Source organism: Dermochelys coriacea, chromosome 14, assembly GCF_009764565.3.
Source record: "Dermochelys coriacea isolate rDerCor1 chromosome 14, rDerCor1.pri.v4, whole genome shotgun sequence".
NCBI lineage: Eukaryota > Metazoa > Chordata > Testudines > Dermochelyidae > Dermochelys > Dermochelys coriacea.
In genome coordinates, this window is record NC_050081.1 from 13955191 (window position 1) to 13978126 (window position 22936).

The following is a 22936-nucleotide window of genomic DNA, read 5'->3' on the forward strand; positions in this document are numbered from 1 at the left end:
ATTCTGGGACCTGTCCTCTCCCTGGTTTTAAAGTGCTGTTTGGCTCATAACTGATCATTCCATGCTGAGATCTTCCAGAACTGTGGGATGCACAGCACCCTCCATAATAAAGTGCTACCTGGCTCACATGGAAGCATTGCATGCTTGGCCCAGTAATTTCCCTGGGCCTGACCCTATATTTAAAAATGAGGGCTATCAGAAGAGCAGATTGCAGAATTCCTGTGAGCTGGATTTGACTCACCTCTTCTTAATAGAAACATAGTTCTTGACCATACAATTGGATGTAGATCTTTTGTGCCTATTTTCATCCATTTTAGGCCATGCTTTAGCTCAAAATTTACCTCTCCTCAATCCATGATAACAAGGTCCTCTTAGTGCTTTATGTTAAGAGATAAGAAATATTGATTTTTCAAACCAAGGTGTCATAAAAATAAAGGGAAGGGTAACCACCTTTCTGTATATAGTGCTATAAAATCCCTCCTGGCCAGAGGCAAAACCCTTTCACCTCTAAAGGGTTAAGAAGCTAAGATAACCTCACTGGCACCTGACCAAAATGACTTTCGGGGGGCGGGGAGGGTGGGACAAAGGGTTCGTCTCTCTGTGTAATGCTTTTACCAGGAACAGATCAGGAATGCAGTCTCAGAACTTCTGTTAGTAAGTAATCTAGCTAGAAATGTGTTAGATTTCCTTCTGTTTAATGGCTGGTAAAATAAACTGTGCTGGATGGAATGTATATTCCTGTTTTTGTGTCTTTTTATAACTTAAGGTTTTGCCTAGAGGGATTCTCTATATTTTGAATCTCATTACCCTGTAAGGTATTTACTGTCCTGATTTTACAGAGGTGATTCTTTTATCTTTTCTTTAATTAAAATTCTTCTTTTAAGAACCAGATTGATTTTTCATTGTTCTTAAGATCCAAGGGTTTGGGTCCGTGTTCACTTGTACAAATTGGTGAGGATTTTTATCAAGCCTTCCCCAGGAAATGGGGTGTAGGGCTGGGTGGAGGCATATTTTGGGGGAAGACGTCTCCAAGTGGGCTCTTTCCCTGTTCTTTGTTTAACACACTTGGTGGTGGCAGTATACAGTTCAAGGACAAGGCAAAGTTTATAGCTTGGGGAAGTTTTTAACCTAAGCTGGTAAAAATAAGCTTAGGGGGTCTTTCATGCAGGTCCCCACATCTGTACCCTAAAGTTCAGAGTGGGGAAGGAACCTTGACACAAGGTGATATCAAACTTTACACATATTAAATGAATGGCACATTGTTTCTTTTCCTGCTTCCTCGTCTGCTATTTATTGTTGTGCCTTTTTAATATTTCCATCTTCTTCATTGTACATTTTAAAGGTCTGGGTCACACATTTGGCTTTTGAGAGCTTTGCATTCATTATACCTTACTTCCAGCACCATTTGGTGACCAAAAATATAATTGCTTTAGTTTATCTCATCACAGTGTCTTGCAACACGGTTCTTTCCAACATTGAGCAACAGATTTAAGATAAAGCAATATGATTACAGAAAATTCTTGGGAGGTATTGATCATATGTCCTGGGGTTCTCTGACTAATTAATTTGGCAATGAGCATCCCATCAATATGCATCATTTCTGACAAATTAAAAGAGAATACAAAGCCCAATCCTGTAAAGTGTTGAACACTACAGTTTCCCCAATTTCCACTGAAGTCAACAACACAAGCTGCTTAGCAACCCATAGGAGCCAGGCCTTAGTTCATAAAACCTTTCCTGTTGGAAAACTTGTCTTCACTACAGCAGGTTTTGACACTGTAACCCCATGTTAATTTCATTTGCGAGGATGTGAGTAATAAAGAGGCGTTCCTAGACTGAATGCCTTCAGGATATTTGGATCTTCTGCTTCTCCTCCCAGTTCTGATGCAAATGGGCACATTGTCTGGCTACTTGGCTGATGAGCACGAACAGAAGACCAAATACCTAATATTCTCAAAATGGTGGGCGCAAAACCCTGCCTCATGACAACAGGTCAAGAAGATGACTGGAGGAAGTGTCCCCTTCTGAATATTTGTTTGCAATTTATTGCATGAAACAGAGCTGCTGGTGTGGGTTACTCCACCTTCTACAAAGCAGGGAATGCTGCCAGAGATCAATGCAAAATGCCTTTGCACGTATTTCTGTGCTACCAGGTCATGGTCAAAGCAAGTTACTACAGGAAGCTTGCTGCTCATTCCAAAGATATTTGTTTTCAGCCAAAGGCAGCTAAACTGCCCAAAGAGGAGCTATGTTGGCAGCTTGCTGGAAGCCCAAGGGCCCACCAATGAATCAGATGGCATCGACCCTTCTTTATAATTTAGCGGTCCAGCCGAGAGTGATTACAGGTCCCACCATGCACCATGTGCTTGTCAGCCAGAAGGATCCTCTCAACTGCCCTGCTCAGGATCATCACGACAGGCAGATATCGTAAAAGATTCTCCAGGCAAGTACATTCCTCTGGCTCATGGGCCCCATCCCTGTTTTGCTCCTGGCACAGCCATGTGATCAGACAGGGCATGCGGATGTGGAGCAAACACCTGGAGGAAAAGAGCAGGCTGAGGCTTAGGCTCAGTGATGAGCACAGCGTGGTTGTGATGGACCTTATGTGACAGATCTGCTTGGTCAGGTGAAGCTGTCTTCAGCTGAGAATGATGGGACAAACGTGGCATGTGCGCCTTCCAGTAGGTACCAATGCTACTTTCCGCTCAGTTCGAAATTTCCTAAGGTAACAGCTGTCGTGCACCAGTTACAGCCCTTGAATGAAACTAGGAACGTCTTCAGGGGATTCACGCCTCTCAGTGCCATCACTCCCACACCCTTGTACGTGCAAATTCTGTCCTTGCATCTCCCTACACCCAGAGCCTCATGTCAAAGGCACAGAGCACTGCAGAATTATTTTTCTGCAGCCCAGGCTGAGGAAGAGTCCATGTTCCCTCTTCAAAAATGTCCAGTAACAAATCTTCAGCAACTAACCCAAATGGGGATTTCCTGGATTAGGCTAAAAAGGGAACGCAAAGATTTATATTAGGGAAACAGAAGCAAGTTCTCCTATATTTACCTTAGAAACTTCATACTGGCTCAGGCTAGAGGCTTTTCAGCTCAAGGCACCTTGGTTTATGTAGCGTTGGAAGGCCTTCGGTGACATGAGTTTGGGTGGCCTTATCTTAGTCCCAGATATGCACTGTAGGTTGGGAAACCACTTCCTCTGACACTCTCTCCCTCGAAAACAGTTGGGGCTGACGGACTCAGATAGGTTTTTTCACTCTTTCTAGCAAAGCACCCACCCTTTAATTCTGGCATACGTCACCCTCTCCTGTCACCTTGGTTGTTCCCAGAACTACACAGAGCACATACTGAAGGACAAATTCAAGGATTACTCTTATCAGCACTGAGGGAAGCTTGCCAGCCGCGAGCGCATTCCTTACCACTTCACAGAGCAGCGCATAGGTAACTGGCCCCTTTGCCTAAAGCAAAGACCAAATGGCATCCAGCAGGCTGATAATGAGCGGAACGTGTCAGAGACTATTAGCATGAGTCATTGCTTCTTAGGCTCAGTGAGACTGATTCAGGGAAGGCTTACTCATATATTTCGCCTGGGTGGCAAACTCCTCAACACTTCAGGAATCACCCGTGGGGATTCATTCTAATCAGTGGAAGTGGGTGAAATTACTAGTTCAACCTGTTAGGCCAATAATTAATGACTATCAAGGTGTCAGTGAGGAATAATTGGCCCCTTGCACCTCATCACCTCACTGCATTCCTTTCAGGTGTCTTATTTCCCCTTCCTTAGTGAGACTGTGCTAATGCTATGTGTTTCCACTGCACCTGTCGGTTGGGGATCTCAAAGCACTTTGGGTATTATCCCCATTGTACAGCTGGTGAAACTGAGGCACACCATGGTTAAGTGTCTTACTCAAGGTCAAGCAATGCATCAGTGACAGCATCTGGAACAGAACTCAGCTCTCTTGGTTTCCAGTTTCCTTCTCTGCCAAGCAGATGACGGCGCATCCCATAACAACTGTAATGACTGGAAACATGTTTGATTGTGAATTTTGTTAAAAGACTTTAAAAATAATGGGTCTGAGTCTGCCCTCATGTCCCCTTCTTCTTCTTCTGTGCCATCTACATTACTGGAGGTTTGCAACAATGGTAGTCCATTCTGTATGGTCCTCTTCTACCCTCTTTGTGGATGAGCAGTCCTTTTGATCCATCCAGGATATCATCTCACCACCCAAAATCTTCTTCTTCTGCCTCATGTTCTGCCATCAACTTTCCCTTCCAGTGCCCATAAACATGCACTGCCACTTGAACCTCTTAAAATATGCCCTGCAAATCAAATCTTTCTTTTAAAAAGATCTATAACTAGCGTTTGAGGAGTTCCAGTCATCTCCAATACTTTTCGTTGGTTACAGTCTATCTGTGATAGTTTCAGAATTCTATAACACCAGAATGTGAAAGATTGTAGTTTCTTTATTATTGATTGTTTGAATGTCCATATTTCACAGCCGTAATTTAACACAAATGCAAGTTTTTAAGAGCTGGAATTTAGTCTTCATATTTATGTCCCTTCTCATCAGATGTTTATTCTTCCGCAGTATCTGCTTTCACTTACTCTGGTATAAATCAGGAATAACTGCAAATCAGAGGTATATACTGGGATGAGTGAGAACAGCATCAGACTCAAGGCATGCTTTTGTTTCTCGTCTGCCAACAAAGGGCTCTTTTGCCCGTTTCAATCCTGATCTACAACGCACTGACACCAATGTGTCTTTCTATTGTCTTCTTTGGGCTTTGGATGCGGATGTAGAATAGTTACTGGTAACAGGAATTTTCTGTGCTCATCGTATAGTAGATCTAAATGTGAGTATATTGATATTGGCTATGATGGATTTTCACAAAAACAATAATAGCAATCTATACAGTGTGCTTTCCTCAAAGGGACACTGTTCAAATATTGTGTACTGATTTTAGTACTCTTTTGCATAAAGTTTCTTCCCAAAGGCTCAACATTTCTTTCCCTACCAATTTTGGACCCAGCTGGACTCATTTACACCCATTAAACTCAAGAGGATGGCGGAGGTGTAACTTAATGCACAATATTTGTCTAGCTGCATTTGGCAAACTTTGTTCCCATTTCTCCCACCCATACTCCTAATGGAGGGGAGGTGAACTTGCCTGATTTTGGTAATGTCCTTATTTGTTTATTAGCATAATCAATTACATCAATAGCCTTGGAAATCACCAGGAAGAACATTATTTTTTCTGGATCCTACCACCATCGTAGGGCTAAATATTAACTAAGTCACTTCTCTGCCACAGCATGGTGAGGGTTGATCTAGCCTTATGATAAAATTCCTAGCCAACTGATTGTTCTTTTAAAAAAGACTTTCTGCCTCCTACAGAATCCATTCAGAGATGCCATAGACCAGCTGATCAGCAGATGTGAAAAATGGCATTGGGTTTCCAAATCAGTCAAAGGGAGGCCAACTGAGAAGACCAACAGGCCATGCAGATTTCTTACACTACCCTTGTCTACACTACTCGCCGGATCGGCGGGCAGCAATCGATCCAGCGGGGGTTGATTTATCGCGTCTACTCTAGACGTGATAAATCAACCGCTGAGCACTCTCCCTTCGACTCCGATACTCCACTGGAGTGAGAGGTGCAGGCGGAGTCAATGGGGGAGCGTTATCCATTGACTTACTGCAGTGAAGACACCGCAGTAAGTAGATCTAAGTATGTCGACTTCAGCTATGTTATTCACGTAGCTGAAGTTGCATAACTTAGATCGATGCCCCCCTCCAGGCCTTATGGGGAAGGGAGTTTAACTTTTCCTAACTCACATGTGCGGGAGACTCCTCAGCAAAAGCCACAGATGGCAGCAAGTGGAATTTCCTATTAATTATTCACTTCTTATCTCCCACCTTTTATCTGTCACGTCTATTTAGCTTATAAATTCTTCGAGGCAGGGTCCATCTCTTACTTTGTGTCTAGACAGCATCTAGCATATTGGGGCTCTGATGCCAGACATGGCCTCTAAGTACTTGCATAATAAAAACAAATAAATAATAATAAATTCCTTATTTCTGCAGGATCACTCAGAATTTTACTTTCTAGGCTATGTCTACACTACACACCTTTTAGCAACACAGCAGTGCTGCTACAACTGTGCCGCTAAAAGGCGCGCTATGTAGCTGGTGTTTGTCAGCGGGAGAGAGCTCTCCCGACAACAAAAAACTTCCATCCCCAATGAGCAATGATAGCTTTGTCGGCAGGCGACGAACTGGCACTTTTCATCGGTAAAACTTTGTCATTTGGGGGGTGTTTTTTTCACACCCCTGAATGACAAAAGTTTTACAGACGGAAGTCCAGTGTAGACAAAGCCTTAGTCACTATGAGCTAAAAATAGCAGTGGAGAATGGGAAAAGGTAAAACAAAAACATCTGAAACATAGACCTAGAATTTGCAATGCAAATTAATTACAGCTGTTCTGGCACATGGCTTACTCATAATCCCTGACACAGGACAGGCCCTCGGCTAGTATGGATGCAGAGAGATTTTCCCCATCCATTATAACGATGAAGGTGTCAGGCAAACTTTGGACCTAAATTTCTTTAGTATTTTAATAACACTCATAAAAAACCTAAATACAGTTCGTGCAACCACAGATCTAGGACAGAGTCCCAGGATTTAGTCTGATTTTGGAACCGCTGAATACACATTGTTGACACTGTAGCAATCTTGTCTTTGGGCCAGAAGGTCATTCATAAAGTTCCACGGCTACACATGGACTTCTCCTTCCCAAGGCTGACTGTAGCCCTACACTGCAGAATGAAAAGGACGGTAAATTCAAGCTGTAAAAACTTTCTGTTAGAAGTTAAAACGCCGATCCCTTCTACCCATCTCTGGTAGCACAGAATGATCACATTTAACCTGAGCCTCTCAACTTTCACATCCTCTCTATCGAAAGCAGGTTCTGTGATCCAGGACTATGTATGAGCTATTGCTCATTGCAGACTGGTGCTTTTGCCCACAGAGTTGCTGCCCAGCCAGTATGGAATTGATTCCATTATAAAGCACTCAAAGAACCCTTGTTTGGTCTATAGTCTGGTCTGTAGGGTAATATGCTTTTCTGTTTACCTCTTCATCTTCCAGGAGTTCATGACAAATTGCAAATAAAATCAAGTTAATATTTTAAAATGATTATTCTCTATTTGAACAACTGCTGCCAGGTCTTGAAAACTGCATGAGTAATCTATCACGGGATCCAAATATTGATCTTACAGCTAAACTGCAATTACCAGACTAAGTCAGACACAAACTATTACAGGCTGGTTTATTAAAAACAAAACTTCTTACTCGTGACTGTAGCAATCAGAACACCCGAACAGATCAGCAAGCTTGCCTGAGCTCTTCACTCTGCATTCAACAGAGACCAGAAGGAACGTCTCAACAGCTGCACAGCTCTTCACCAAAGCTAGGCATAATATAATGGGCCTGAATCTGATCCAAGGTATGTGGCACTCACCTCTGTGTCTCCTCCGCACGGGGAATGCAAGGATCACAATGAAGCACAAGTTTCTGTACAGTAATATCTGCATTTGCTTTGGTGTAAAAGGGAGGTGATGTCTGGGCTGGAAACCGTCCTGCAGCCTGGACTAGAGCACTGGACTAAGACTCAGCAGACTCAGGTTCTATTCCTGGCTCTGCCACTGACCTGCTGTGTGACCTCTGTTTCCCCTCCCACTTTTTGTCTGTCTGGTCTGTTTAGACTGTAAGCTCTTCAGGGCAGGCACTGTCTCTTATTATGTGTATGTACAGCATCTGGCACAACAGAGCCTTGATCCAGATGGGGGCCTTTAGGTGCTACTGTCATATGAATTGCCGTCTAAAGACAGGTCTCTACACCTTCGTTCCATTCAGCAGTGAGACCAAGGGCTGAGAGGACTACTAAAGACAAACTCTCCTCTTAGCACGAAGTCAGGGCTATGGCGTGCTAGTGGGATGGGGTAGGAGAGCCTTGGCCTGCCAATGCCTATGCTGTAACTGTTCGGTGGGCAAAAAGCACTTCATTCCCCAGTGTTGTCACGGCGGCACTGAATTCCCTCCAGAAGTGAATTGATACCCCAGGCGCTACTGCACCTGGGAGACAATGGGGCTCAATAATGTATTATTCTGGGCTGCATAATCTGCACCTTCCCAGCTTTCTGGCATTGTGGGATGTGTGTCTCTGTGATATCGCCTCTGCTTGTGGCTCCGGTATCCACGACAGGAAGGGAAAGATGGAGTTAGACCTGGGGTGCCCTGCTTCTGCACTAAGTGGCAGTTGCTGAGACCAGCAAGCTACTCTGCAGAGTCCGAGGAAAGGCAAAGAGAATAACCAACAGCCTTTGCAAGGGAGCCCTTAGCTCACCTGTCCATCTTACCAGCGTAAAAGGTCAAAAGTGCTACAGATCTAAACCAGGGGGATAGGGAGCAAGGTGCACCCACATGCTATATTAGTGGGCATGAGACGGAGGGCTTCCGAAAACTCGGCCAGAATGAGAGGTAGCTCTAGCCCGTCCCGGTCGCCCACGCTGACCGAGGGGAGTTCAGTCCAGAGCATGCTGCAAGCGTCGGGCAGGAAATGACTTGCTCGCCCTTCCTCAGGGTTTGACATTGCAGTATTTTCGCTTCACTCCTTATCTCCATCTGCTGGAGGGAGATTGGATCACATGCTGACTGCAGAGAAGAGACTGGTTTCAGAGTAGCAGCCGTGTTAGAAGAGATTGACTCTCCTCACTGAAGTAGTTTAAGTCACTGAAACCCACACTATTATGTATCTTTCCATTCAATCTAAAATTAAAATGCTTTTACCCTATTTTCTGCAGTAGCCACTGAGCAAATATTGTGCACATAAAAAACAAACAAACCAGCTTCCTCTCTGCTATAAGCAGATGCAAATTCCACCGATTTACTCCAAGCCTGGATTTGGCCCTAGTCCTGGATTTTGAAAACTAAGGGCTCCAAACTGACTTCAGCCAAGAGCCAAGTTGTTCCTTAGGATCAGCCTCCCCTGCTGAAATGCTTTCCAGATTGGATGCAAGATCTATCTGTCTTCGGGTCCCCTGTCCATCCAGGACTGCTGGAGTTCGCTGGGAAAGGCTGCTGCTTTCTGGTTGAGAACTGTCTAGCTTCAGGTCCGATGGGCTGTTCTGTCTTCCCAGGACTTCTGGAGTTGGTTGAGGAGGGTCAGCAGCAGAGAGTCCAGCACTGCCAAACCTTTCCAAGAGCACCTGAGCCCCCTGGAAAAAAAATAGGACATGGATCACGCCCCCCATCAAAGAACAGGGCCCTTCCCCCGCCACAGTCTGTCCCTTACCTATTGTCCAAAAGCAGCAAGCCCTGATCCTCCAACTCTTTCACTTCCTCTGAGGTTCCAAACACGTCCCAGAGGCTCAGGCTGGCGGCAAACTGCAGCCAGTGCTGATGGGGGAGAGACTCCTTGTAAATACTGACTTGAGAGAGTTTATTGGGGCTTTGATCTTTATTCTGTGGGTTAGTTTCACCTGCCTAATAACAAATTCCACACAAAGCTCTAGAGGGAAGGGTGTGAGCCTCTCAGAGAGGCCTAGCCTTTCTCAGGGCTGCCTGCCTTTCTGCATCTGCATTGCTTCTGCAAAAATAGCACTCACCTGGCTTTGCACCCTTAATTTAGATGGTTCAATCCCTGACGGTGCCTGATGCTGCGGTGATGGGGGCAGTGTGAAAGTCGTGATCGAGAAATCAGAGAGAGAGAGAGAAATCAGGTGCTCAGCTGCCTAAATGACAAGATTTGCATCTCCAGCTGAGGGTGCCAGAAGCACAGCTGCAGTTTCTATGGGTGCCCATTAAAAAAGGAGGTTGAACAGAAGCCCCTTGAAATCTCTCGCTGTGGCATGCAGTCCAAGGAGTTGTTCGCATGGCCCAGTGGGTAATACACCTGACTGGCCAACAGAGACTGAACTCCTCTCTCTCTCTCCTAGAAGTCAGGGCTACAGGGTGGGAGAACCTGTCTGCCAAGTCCAATCACCGCACTGTCGCATCTATTATTGTTAAATGCATTTACAGTAGAACCTCAGAATTACGAACCCCTCCGGAATGGAGGTTGTTCATAACTCTGAAATGTCCGTAACTCTGAACAAAACGTTCTGGTGGTTCTTTCAAAAGTTTACAACCCAGCATTGACTTCATACAGCTTTGAAACTTCTATCCAGAAACTTCTATCAGAAACTTTCTATCCACTATCCAGAAGAAAAATCCTGCTTTCCCTTATTTTTTTAGCAGTTTATGTTTAAACACAGCACTGTGCTGTTTTTTTGTCTCTGCTGCTGCCTGATTGCGTACTTCTGGTTCCAACTGCGGTGTGTAGTAGACTGGTCAGTTCAAAACTCCGGTGTTGATAACTTCTACTGTACTTTGTATACTGTGCCCAGCAATGTGTGATCCAAGCATGAGATTGGAATATCAAAGGTGCCACAAACAATCAAATCCTGTCCTACTGCACGTGACTGGGGCTGGGACCAGTATCCTGACTGTAAAGGTTTGTGGAATTACTGAATTCACCGTTTGGACTTGATGACCTTGGGCCAAACTTTCAAAGGCATTTAGGCACTTAGTGGGATTTTCAAAAGCTACCTGGTGCCTAACTCCCTTTGATTTCAAATGCCTATCTGCATCTCTAAGCACCTAAATACCTTTAAACATCTGCCCCTGGGGGCTTTCAGCCCATAGCAGCTGTACTGGGCCAGGGGGTGACATCTTGGCAATTCAGACTAAGGAAATCCCTGTGAGAGTTCCAGAGCTGCTTAGAATCCCAGCAGAGAACAGACCACTCCTTGCCGAGCCAGTCCACACACAGCACTTGACCAGAGCTCTCCTTGGAAATGGTTCCTCTTGCTGGCCCTGTCCGCTGCCAGCTGTGAAAGCCATGCTCTGAGAGTTCCAACCCCCGCAGGACAGGCTGCTACAACCGAGAGCCAGCTCTCACCTGGTGTGTGATTCCTATGTCCGTGCGGAGCCCCAGGACCAAAACCTCCTCCAACCTACAACACAAAGAGCGATGCTGGAGGGCTGCGGGGTCACCAGGGGGCTCCCGAAGGTGGTCCTGCAGCTGGGGCTGAAGGTGCAAGGAAGGCAAAGGGGAGCACCTGAGTGCAAGTGGGAAAAGGCTGCCCACATTGTTCTCCTTCAAGGGCCTGAGACTGCAGCCCTGCTGGCAAAGCTCCCATAGTCTTTCATAGTTTAGCCCGCAGGAGAATGGCAGGATCGGGCTCCCGCTCGGTTAGAAGCATAGAGTTTAAGGCCAGAAGGGAGCACAAGATCATCTAGCCTGACCTCCTGCATGTCACAGGCCACCACCAGCCCCCAGCCCCCGCACACTAAGCCCAACAATCAAAACTAGCCCAAAGTCTCACAGTCCACAGGAGACCCAATATGTGCCACAGGCAGAGAACGGGCAGGACCGAGGGGCATCAATGCTCGAGGCCCTGCAAAGGCAGGGAAGTGATGGTGAGATATCTCCACACAGTCCTGGCAAGTGACCCACGCCCGGGTTATTTTATCTCAGTTGCTTGCAGGAAAGGCCACATGCACCAAGATGCTGAGGAGGAGGGGGGGTGGAGGAGTCAGACACCACCTGGGGTTAGCCGACTGTGGGCCCTGCCCCAATACTCACACCTCCAGCTGGCTCAGCACAGTCCGCTTCCGGGTCCCGTGTCCACAGGCCAGCACCTCCTTCGTCCAGCTGTCCGGCTCCAGGGTCTGTATCCTGGCTTCCCGAAGGCTCTCGCCATGTGCTCGCGGCACAAACCTCCCATGAGCTCCTAGGATAAAGACAGGCATTTCTGCAGCATCCCTTCCCTGCTGGAGTTCATCACCCCCAGAGCAGCACTGCCCCTTGGGTCAGAGCCATGGGGCTGCTTGGGGGGCGAGAGGTGGTGCCCTGCGATGGTCAGTCATCACCCAGGGCCCTGCAACAGTGCACTGGGAGGATGAGCTTCCTCACAGCAGCTCCTTGTAGAGGTCACTGGACCCCAGCGTAGAGGCTGCTTTGTAGTTCTATACACAGCCCCATCTGGTGAGATCCTGTGTGCCTCTTACTTTCCCAGGGAACTCACCTGGCCCAATCCCTATGTACTGGCTGCCTTGCCAATAGGACAGGTTGTGGGTACTGAGCGCCCCCTGCAGGAGAAAACGACACACCGTAAGCCAGGAAAAGGGATCAAATCTCTTTGGACCCATTCCTCCAAGATGCTCAAGGCTTCTGGCACGGTGACTCCCTATTGGACTCAACGGGACTGGTATGCGCTCAGCACCTAGGAGGATCAGGCCCATCATGTGGGGTTCTGGATTTATCTTTTTCACAGCGTGCAGAGTAAGCAGGGCGTCCTCTTTCAGTGCTGGGCTTCCCATCTCACTCCTGGGCTGAGAGGACAGTCCAGCTTCCTTGCTCACCCCAGCTCCCTGCTGAGAGGGAATCTCAGCACACATTGCTAGCAGATGGCATGCTCAGCGCTCGTCCCCACTCCTGACATCCAGAGAGAGTTCCCCTGGGCCTGCGTCTGCTCCCTCACATCTCCCCCCGCAACACGTCCCCGGCTTGGGAAGCTCAGATCCTCTCACCAGTTGCATTCTGAATTATTTGGGTTTATTCTCCCCCCACTTAGATCTGGGACACACTGCAAAAGGCTGAGGGGAGGGACTCACATTCCTGGCAAAATTGGAGACCTCGTACTGCCGGAATCCCACGTCCCGCAGCATCTCCCGGGCAGATTCATACATCTCCGCCACCACCTCCTGCTTGGGCACGGGCAGAGAGCCCCGCTGGACCTGCTTGAAGAGGGAGGTGCCCCTCTCCAGCGTCAGCTGGTACAGAGACACGTGGTCATCACACAGCTGAAGCAGCTCTTCTAACCCCCTGGCCCACGAGGAAACACTCTGGCCAGGGAGGCCAAAGATGAGGTCAACGGACGTGCGGCCGGGAAACAGCTTCTTTGCCTCTTCCAAGGTCCCCAGAGCCTCATCAGCTGTGTGGTTCCTCCCAAGAAGCCTCAGCTCTTCATCGTGCAGGGACTGCGGAGAATGAGAATGACCTGCGGCGAGGTGCTTTAGGCTGCTTTAGAGAGGTTTTGGGGGAGGGAGCACGGGGAAGCCCCAGAGAGGGATGAGAAGGGCAGGTGAGGAGACAGCAAGAGGGAGAAAGAGAGTGAAGGAGGGAGCGAGATAGAGCAGGACCCTGTGGGAGTAGGGAAAGAGAGTGTCCCTGAGAGAAGAGCATGGGGGGCGGGGGAGGGCATGCCTGAGAGGTAAGAAGGGTAAATCTCCTGCTCTCACCTGGATGCCAATGGAGAGGCGATTGACGCCCGACGCCCGGAATCCCGCCAGCTGCGAGGCACCTGCTGAGGTGGGATTGGCTTCCAGAGTGACCTCGGCGTCCGCCGCCAAGTGGGCGCAGCGGGAGACGGTCTCCAGGACAGCAGCGATGGTGAGTGGGCTGGCCAGGCTCGGGGTGCCCCCGCCGAAGAACACCGAGCTGATCCTGCCGAGCGGAGGGGAGAGAGGCCTGGAGTCTCACAGGGTGAATGGGCTGCTCTGCAGGCTACCTCCAGACTCACTGCCTCCCATGCCCCAGGGGACACCTGCTTTCAGGCAGGACGTCCCCACCCTCGGACCTCAATGGACCCTTACCGCAAAGCCCCAGCTTCAGCTCCTGCCCAAGCAGGAAAGGGGAACAGTGTCAAAGAAGCCACTCCCAGCCTCCCGGCAGCTCTGGGTCGGGTGCAAAGCTAAAGGCCAGCACAGCCTTTGTGGAATACAGCTGGGCGGATATAACCACCTCTGCCTCCCACATGCCGCTTTCCCTGGCTGCTGTTGGGGCTTTGGTGTAAAGCCACAAAGAACTACATTACCTCCCCTTTCCTCCTGCAGGACCCACCTCTGGACTTGACTGAGCCGGATCAGGGTCTGGGCTTCCCGAGTGAGACAGCTCCTCATGGACTCCTCGTCTAGGCCCCGGGGGATGTACTTGTTGAAGTTGCAGTAGCTGCAGCGTTTCTGGCAGTACGGCCACTAAGAGACACGGGGACCAGGATTCACAGACTCCAAGGCCAGAAGGGACCATTGTGATCATCTAGTCTGACCTCCCATGACACTGGTCACAGGGCTTCCCTTAATTCATTCCTGTTTGTATTATTAATATGTTTACAGGAGAACCTCAGAGTTACAAACCCCTCGGGAATGAAGGTTGTTCATAGCTCCGAACAAAACGTTCTGGTGGTTCTTTCAAAAGCTTACAGCTGAACACTGACTTCAGACAGGTTTGAAACTTCACTATGCAGAAAAAAATGCTGCTTTCCCTCTCTTTTTTTAGTAATTTACATTTAACACAGCACTGTGCTGGCTTTTGTTTGTTTGTGCTGCTGCCTGACTGCACACTTCCAGTTCCAAATGAGGTGTGTGGCTGACTGGGATCTAGGGTTGCCAACTTTCTGGCCACAGAAAACCCAAATACCCTTGCCCCCCTGCCCTGAGGCTCCACCCCGTCCCTTCTCCAAGGCCCTGCCCACTCCCCTACCCCCGCTCACTCCATCCCTCGCTCACTTGCTCATTTTCACTGGGCTGGGGCAGGAGATTGGGGTGCGGAAGGGGGCTCAGGGCTGGGGCAAAGGGTTGGGGGCGGGCCTTGGGAAGGAGTTTGGGTGCGGGAGGGGCTCAGGGCTGGGGCAGCGGAATGGGGTGCTGGAGGGGTGAGGGGTGCAGGCTCCGAGCAGCGCTTATCTCACACGGCTCCCAGAAGCAGCAGCATGTCCCCCCTCCAGCTGCTAGGTGCAGGGGCGGCCAAGCAGCATGTCCCGTCCGCAGGCGCCACCCCCACAGCTCCCAGTGGCCGTGGTTCCCAGCTAATGGGAGCTGCAGAGTTGGCGCTCGGGGCAGGGGCAGCACATGGAGCTTCCGGGCCGCCCCGTCACCCAGGAGCCGGAGCGGGGACACGTCGCTGCTTCTGGGAGCCGCGTGGAGCCAGGGAGCCTGCCTGACACTGCTGTGCCACTGACCAGACTTTTAATGGCCTGATCAGCAGCGCTGACCAGAGCTGCCAGGGTCCCTTTTTGACCGGGAGTTCTGGTCGAAAATCGGATGCCTGGCAACCCTACTGGGGTCATAACTCTGGTGTTCATAACTCTGAGGTTCTACTGTATTATGATAGTGCCCAGGGACCAGCCAAGATCAGGCCCCACCGGGAGCGAGAGGAGAACTTCTGGAAAAAAATCCCATCTTGATTTAAAAGTATCCAGTAATGGAGAAACCACGCGTGGTACACTGTTCCAACAGTTAACTACCCTCACTGCTAAATAACGTGTGCCTTATTTCTAGTCTGAATTTGTCTAGCTTCGACTGCCAGCTATTGAACCTAGGCCATAGATTATATTGGAGACCTCACTCAAATCCTGGGGCAGTTTCCTTCCCAGTAAAGATGGCACCATCTTACATTTAGTACAGAAGTTCAGACCCAGAGATTCATACAGGCCAAAGCCTTGTCCTGACTAAGGATACGTCTACATTGCAACTGGGAGGTGTAATTCCCAGCTTGGGTTAGCGGGCCTGTGCTAGCTGTGCTCCAGCTTGCACCTAAAAATAGCCGGGTGACTGCGTTGGCAGGGGTGGCTTGGTCTAGCCACCAGGGCACGTGCCCTAGGATCTCGGCGTGCACGGGGCGGCTAGCTGAGCCTGCACTGCTAGTTTGGCACCCCAACTTGACCCATGTTAGCACATGCACACCTGAGCTGGGCACTACCCCTGCAGCTGCCCTACAGCCGGGGGCCCCAGGCGTCCGTCACGCGCTCCTACTCCCACCCTCTAGGACTCGAGGGCGGACAGGGGGGCGCAGCCTACCCCACCTGCTGCACGGGGCTCGGGTGACCCAGCTGCGCACCCGGACTCCGGCCCAGGCGGCCAAACGATAGCGAGCAGGGTGGGATCCCAGGACACGGGCTGGGGCGCCCAGCCCCTCCCTAGGGGGATCGGCCACAGTCAGCGGGGCCATCCCTTGCCCCCGCCCTGGGCCTCAGCTCCCGTCCGCGCACAAGGTCGCAGGAGCCCGGCCCGGACGGGTCACCCGCCAGGGGCACGGGCGCGCGCGCGCACACTCGGGGCGCGCGCGCCCGTGGCCCGGCCCGCACTCACGTGCACGTAGAGGGCCGCCTGCGCGCGGGGCGGCTGCGGCGCCCGATGCGTCCGCGCCGCGGCCAGCCAGGCCCGAGGGTGCCGCCAGCCCCGCGCCGCCGCCGCCATGAGCCGCCCCGCCGGTCCCAGGGAGGGAGCGGCCGGCTCCGCAGCGGGCGTGGCCGGGAGCCCCCCGCCCCCAGTGCCGCGCTCAGGCCGCTCCCCTCCCCCAGCAGCCCCCGCTTCGCCCCCCGCTCGTAGAGGCACAGGGTGCTCCGGGCAGAAGGGCCCGTTCTGAGCCCGCGGCCGGGCCTCCTGCGCAGCGCAGGCCCCAGAGTCTCACCCGCCCGCTCCTGCGGAAAGCCTCCCGTGTGTCTGAGCGCTTGAAGGCCTCGCGTCGGGGCTTCGAGACCAAGGAGCCGGGAAGCCTCCAGCAAGTGCCCCGTGCCCCAGAGCAAGGCGAAAAACCGCCAGGGCCTGTCCCAATCTGCCCTGGAGGCAAATCCCTTCCCGCCCCCAGATATGGCGATCAGCTGAACCCCGAGCATATGGGCAAGATTCACCAGCCAGAGACTACAGGAAATTCTTTCCTGGGTAACTCAGATCCCACCCATCTAACATCCCCTGTTCCTACCTCCCCGCTCCTACCGCCCCTCCGCATCTCAGCCCTCACCAGCCCCCCGCATCCCCCTGTTCCTACCCCCAGCTCCCCCTTCGCCCCCGCATCTCAGCCCTCACCAGCCCCCCGCATCCCCCTGTTCCTACCCCCAGCTCCCCCTTCGCCCCCGCATCTCAGCCCTCACCAGCCCCCCGCATCCCCCTGTTCCTACCCCCCAGCTCCCCTTCGCCCCCGCATCTCAGCCCTCACCAGCCCCCCGCATCCCCCTGTTCCTACCCCCAGCTCCCCCTTCGCCCCCGCATCTCAGCCCTCACCAGCCCCCCGCATCCCCCTGTTCCTACCCCCAGCTCCCCCTTCGCCCCCGCATCTCAGCCCTCACCAGCCCCCCGCATCCCCCTGTTCCTACCCCCAGCTCCCCCCTTCGCCCCCGCATCTCAGCCCTCACCAGCCCCCCGCATCCCCCTGTTCCTACCCCCAGCTCCCCCTTCGCCCCCGCATCTCAGCCCTCACCAGCCCCCCGCATCCCCCTGTTCCTACCCCCAGCTCCCCCTTTGCCCCCCTGCTCCTACCGCCCCTCCGCATCTCAGCCCTCACCAGCCCCCCGCATCCCCCTGTTCCTACCCCCAGCTCCCCCTTCGCCCCCGCATCTCAGCCCTCACCAGCCCCCCGCATCCCCCTGTTCCTACCCCCAGCTCCCCCTTCGCCCCCCTGCTCCTACCGCCCCCTCCCCATCTCAGCCCTCACCAGCCCCCCGCATCCCCCTGTTCCTACCCCCAGCTCCCCCTTTGCCCCCCTGCTCCTACCGCCCCTCCCCATCTCAGTCCTCACCAGCCCCCCTCCATCCCCCTGTTCCTACCTCCCCGCTCTGCTCCGCTCCTACCGCCCTTCCCCATCTCAGCCCTCACCAGCCCCCCTCCATCCCCCTGTTCCTACCCCCCAGCTCCCCCTTTGCCCCCCTGCTCCTACCGCCCCCTCCCCATCTCAGCCCTCACCAGCCCCCCGCATCCCCCTGTTCCTACCCCCAGCTCCCCCTTTGCCCCCCTGCTCCTACCGCCCCTCCGCATCTCAGCCCTCACCAGCCCCCCGCATCCCCCTGTTCCTACCCCCAGCTCCCCCTTCGCCCCCCTGCTCCTACCGCCCCCTCCCCATCTCAGCCCTCACCAGCCCCCCGCATCCCCCTGTTCCTACCCCCAGCTCCCCCTTTGCCCCCCTGCTCCTACCGCCCCTCCGCATCTCAGCCCTCACCAGCCCCCCGCATCCCCCTGTTCCTACCCCCAGCTCCCCCTTCGCCCCCGCATCTCAGCCCTCACCAGCCCCCCGCATCCCCCTGTTCCTACCCCCAGCTCCCCCTTCGCCCCCCTGCTCCTACCGCCCCCTCCCCATCTCAGCCCTCACCAGCCCCCCGCATCCCCCTGTTCCTACCCCCAGCTCCCCCTTCGCCCCCGCATCTCAGCCCTCACCAGCCCCCCGCATCCCCCTGTTCCTACCCCCAGCTCCCCCTTCGCCCCCCTGCTCCTACCGCCCCCTCCCCATCTCAGCCCTCACCAGCCCCCCGCATCCCCCTGTTCCTACCCCCAGCTCCCCCTTTGCCCCCCTGCTCCTACCGCCCCTCCGCATCTCAGCCCTCACCAGCCCCCCACATCCCCCTGTTCCTACCCCCAGCTCCCCCTTCGCCCCCCTGCTCCTACCGCCCCCTCCCCATCTCAGCCCTCACCAGCCCCCCGCATCCCCCTGTTCCTACCCCCCAGCTCCCCCTTTGCCCCCCTGCTCCTACCGCCCCTCCCCATCTCAGTCCTCACCAGCCCCCCTCCATCCCCCTGTTCCTACCTCCCCGCTCTGCTCCGCTCCTACCGCCCTTCCCCATCTCAGCCCTCACCAGCCCCCCGCATCCCCCTGTTCCTACCCCCCAGCTCCCCCTTCGTCCCCCCTGCTCCTACCACCCCCTCCCCATCTCAGCCCTCACCAGCCCCCCTCCAGCCCCCTGTTCCTACCCCCCAGCTCCTCCTTTGTCCACCCTGCTCCTACTGCCCCTCCCCATCTCAGCCCTCACCAGCCCCCCGCATCCCCCTGTTCCTACCCCCCAGGTCCCCCTTCATGCCCCCGCTCCTACCGCCCCCTCCCCATCTCAGCCCTCACCAGCCCACCCATCCCCCTGTTCCTACCCTGCAGCTTCCCCTTCATCTCCCCTGCTCCTACCGCCCCCTCCCCATCTCAGCCCTAACCAGCCCCCGCTCCATCCCCCTGTTCCTACCCCACAGCTCCCCCACCAGTCCCCACTTGGTCCTCCTGCAACCCTAACCAGCAACCTCTTCCTTCCCGTGTCCCTATCCCCTGCTGCCCCCAACACCACTTCCTACCCCTGTTCCTACCCCCTTCTTCCCAACCCCCGATCTCAGTCCTAACCAGCCACCCCTTCATCCCCCTGTTCCTAACCCACAGTTCCCCCCACCACCACTTCCTTCTCTCTGTTACTGCCCCCCAGCCACCCCTTCCTCCCCCTGTTCTTACCTCACAGCTCCCCCATTCCCTACCAACCCTTTCACCCCATTCCCACCCCCACTCCAGTCTTAACCTCAGCCACACACACCTTCCCCGTTTCTACCCCCATTCTTGTAGCCTTCCCCAGTTACAGTATAAACGGACAAATAACTGAAAGAGCCTTTTTTGCAGCGTGAAGGTTGAGGCCGGTTGGGGAGCAGGAGATCTGGGTGCTACGGTGAGCTTTAGAAGGGGGCTTTGGGATAGAATTAAGTCCCAATCTCTGTAACAACCCTGCTGGAGGTGTCCGTTCCCACATGCTCTGTGTGCGGCACCGACTCTGTTGAAGAGCAGCACACAAAGGCAGCAGGCTAGTAGTTGGTGTTGTATGGTGCCATGTGCCATCATTCCGTGCGTGACATTGGCCAGGGTGTGATAAAGTTCCTGATTGAAAACACACAGCTCAACCTAGAGAAGACGACTCCGTTGTGTCCGGGGCACATGGGATGGACTTTCCACCCTCCTGTTTTTCAGGCAACGCTCACTTCCCCAACATTCAGTACTAAAAACCAAGCCGTTTCATTAACAGTAAGTGTTTCCAGGTATAATTAAATGACTGGAACGTTCCCAAGGGGATATTGTGTCTCATGAATTTATACCCTCTAGGCCTGGATTTTCTTGTCAGGAAACCATCAAATAATCTGGTACTTATAAAGTATGTACACAGGCCCTTATCCTGCAAACACGCCGGTGAGTAGCTTAATTACCTGGGCAACTTTCCCTCTTGGCAGCAGCGAGTCAATGAGTGCATTTTTCAAGCCCTGTTGGGAGGCCTGGCTGGTCACGTTCTTTAACTCCTCAGGTGGCGTTCCTCTGGTATGCGCAGTGTGTTTAATTAGTAATACCTACCTCTGAGTCCGTGCCCTTCAACCACTGATTTCAAAGTATTTCCCCAATTTAGAGATGAGGAAACTGAGGGACAGAGGCGGGGAATGACTTGTCTGAGGTCAAAGCTTGTCTCTCACCAACAGAAGCTGATCCAATAAAAGATATTGCCTCACCCACCTTGTCTCACTAATACCTGGGACCAACCTGGCTACAACACCATTGTACGGATTTTATCCAGTGCTTTTCATCAGTAGATCTCAAAGCACTTTACAAAGGAGGTCAGTACCATTATCCATATGGGGAAACTGAGGCACAGACAAGTGATGTAACTTGCCCAAGGTTACCTCAGTGGGCCCGTGGCAGAGCCAGGAACAGAATCTAGATCTTGTACGTCCAGTCAGTGTGCTATCCGTGAGGCCACACTGCCCCCCCAAATAGCATTGCTAAGCCCAGGGAGCTTGTTACATCTGTTCTCCAAAGATCACATTAGCTTCCAGTTGCAGTTTGAGGAGGTGGCGTTGAGCTATATAACTCACTATGGTCTGGGTCCTGTCTGGTTCCTCAGAGACTCTTTGCCATGGCTGGGATCTGCTGGGCTGCTTTTGCTAACAGCACCGGCAGTGACAGAGCCTGATTTTCTTGACCTTCAGGGTAGGGGGCAAATCTCAGCTGTTTACTCATAATATTGCCTGTTGCGGGGAACTGCCTAGGAGAACGAAGGCAGTGCTTTGGGACCAGTGTTTGTGTAGACAGCGTACAGAGCTTTTTATCATGGGCGCACTTTGATAAATCTATAAATAACGTTAAAAGGCCAGTCCTACCAGGCCCGCCAGTAATTCCCACAGCCAAACAGCAGCTGGTGCATCAGTAGTAACCGGCTAAACTAATGACTTCTAAAGAAAAGGAGGACTTGTGGCACCTTAGAGACTAACAAATTTATTTGAGCATAAGCTCAAACATGGCTGCTCCTCTGAAACCTGTAATGACATCTAATCATGCACTAGTGAAGAGGGAGAGAGGGGCCTGCCTTGCTGAACACTTAATTCCCACCTCTAGGGGGGGTTTTCAGCACTCTTTTGGGCTCACACGTCTCCTGCTTGGATTTGGGCCAAAGGTGAAGTTGGAAGGTCTCACCTGCCAGGAAAGCGCATTAATATCTGTCAGGTGTGCATAACAAAGTGAAGGCAATAGTTGCTACTTTTGGTGCCCAGAAGAGCAAGGAGCAGGAGCATCCTTTGTAAGGAACTGAGGGGGAAGTAGCGGCAGCACCTTGTCCTGGGTTTCATTTGCCAGTGAAGTCTCTTCCTTCTGGTTTCAAGTGAATTTAGCACTGGAGCCGCTCCAGCTTGTCAGCAGTAAGAACAAGGTACATTTATCCCAGGTCTTTCCACTCGGTGGATCCCAGCTCCAGCTTGTCAGCAGTAAGAACGAGGTACATTTATCCCAGGTCTTTCCGCTCGGTGGATCCCAGCTCCAGCTTGTCAGCAGTAAGAACGAGGTACATTTATCCCAGGTCTTTCCGCTCGGTGGATCCCAGCTCCAGCTTGTCAGCAGTAAGAACAAGGTACATTTATCCCAGGTCTTTCCGCTCGGTGGATCCCAGCTCCAGCTTGTCAGCAGTAAGAACGAGGTACATTTATCCCAGGTCTTTCCGCTCGGTGGATCCCAGCTCCAGCTTGTCAGCAGTAAGAACAAGGTACATTTATCCCAGGTCTTTCCGCTCGGTGGATCCCAGCTCCAGCTTGTCAGCAGTAAGAACAAGGTACATTTATCCCGGGCCTTCCAGCTTGGTGGATCCCAGCTCCAGCTTGTCAGCAGTAAGAACAAGCTACATTTATCCCAGGTCTTTCTGCTCGGTGGATCCCAGCTCCAGCTTGTCAGCAGTAAGAACAAGGTACGTTTATCCCGGGCCTTCCAGCTTGGTGGATCCCAGCTCCAGCTTGTCAGCAGTAAGAACAAGGTACATTTATCTTGGGTCTTTCCGCTCGGTGGATCCCAGCTCCAGCTTGTCAGCAGTAAGAACAAGGTACATTTATCCCAGGTCTTCCAGCTCGGTGGATCCCAAAGTGCTTTACAAGCGTATGAACCACTCCAGCCACCATTGAAAAGCCTCTCTCCGCGGGCAGGTGCATTAACAGAGCACTTCAGCATCATACAGCCATCTTGGGCAGGAAATGAAGAACAGGGTAGCCGGCCAAAATAGCAGAGGGAGTTGGCTCGGGCAGAAGGAAAGATCCGAAACCTAGACGGTGGAGCGAATCCCCTCTCTCTTACTTAAAGTGCCATGTGATCTTTAACGCCCATAGGCTATATAAATACAGGCTAGTAGCTCCTTTTTACATTTCATTTGAAAGATGGCACCAGCTGCAGCATCCCACTGCCGCAGCCCATGCTGGGAAACTTGTTTAGTGTTGTCTGAGAGAGACCAGCACACCAGCCAAGTTGCCAACGCCAGTTCCTGCAGCAGCCTGGTCTTACTAATCGTGTTTATTGCGAAGGTGCCTACTGGCCAGTTAAGCTATTGTGCAGTAAGCTATTGTACTGTACTAGCCAGTCCCTGCCCCAATGAGCTCACAATTAAAGAGACCAGACAGACACAGAGGGAGAGGTAGTACATACCAGCAGAGTGACCAATGGGATGGCAGCAAACGTGTTAGGGCCACAATTTTTTGTTCGTTTGTTTTTGGTGGGGTTAGTTTGGAGAGAACGAGCTAAATGGAAAGAAAAGAGAAGGGTGAGGGGAGTGAGGGCAGGTGTGTAATAAAGCAGAGG

At 52.3% G+C, this 22936-nt stretch overlaps 1 protein-coding gene across 2 annotated transcripts; it reads right to left on the reverse strand.

Moving 5' to 3' along the window:
- Positions 1–7319: 7319 nt before the first annotated feature.
- Positions 7320–16782, reverse strand: RSAD1 (radical S-adenosyl methionine domain containing 1). 2 transcript variants are annotated; one of them, XM_038372195.2, is made up of 9 exons: positions 16201–16365; positions 13955–14088; positions 13354–13558; positions 12727–13092; positions 12138–12201; positions 11696–11843; positions 11009–11063; positions 9362–9465; positions 7320–9284 (listed from the first exon to the last, which is right to left on the reverse strand). In XM_038372195.2, exons 1-9 carry the CDS (start codon positions 16306–16308, stop codon positions 9176–9178), a joined length of 1293 nt encoding a protein of 430 aa, XP_038228123.1. In that variant the 5' UTR covers positions 16309–16365; the 3' UTR covers positions 7320–9175. The 2 variants fall into 2 exon arrangements, with proteins under 2 accessions (XP_038228123.1, XP_038228124.1); XM_038372196.2 differs by lacking the exons at positions 9362–9465; positions 16201–16365 and adding an exon at positions 16523–16782.
- Between the last annotated feature and the right edge of the window lie 6154 nt (positions 16783–22936).

Coding starts and splice junctions, on each gene's coding strand:
- RSAD1 (XM_038372195.2), bottom strand. CDS start 16,308: ATGGCGGCGGCGGCGCGGGGCTGGCGGCACCCTCGGGCCTGGCTGGCC. Junction 13,093..13,353: donor GCCTCTCCATTGGCATCCAG/GTGAGAGCAGGA, acceptor CATTCTCCGCAG/TCCCTGCACGATGAAGAGCT. Junction 12,202..12,726: donor TCTCCAATTTTGCCAGGAAT/GTGAGTCCCTCC, acceptor TTTCTCCTGCAG/GGGGCGCTCAGTACCCACAA.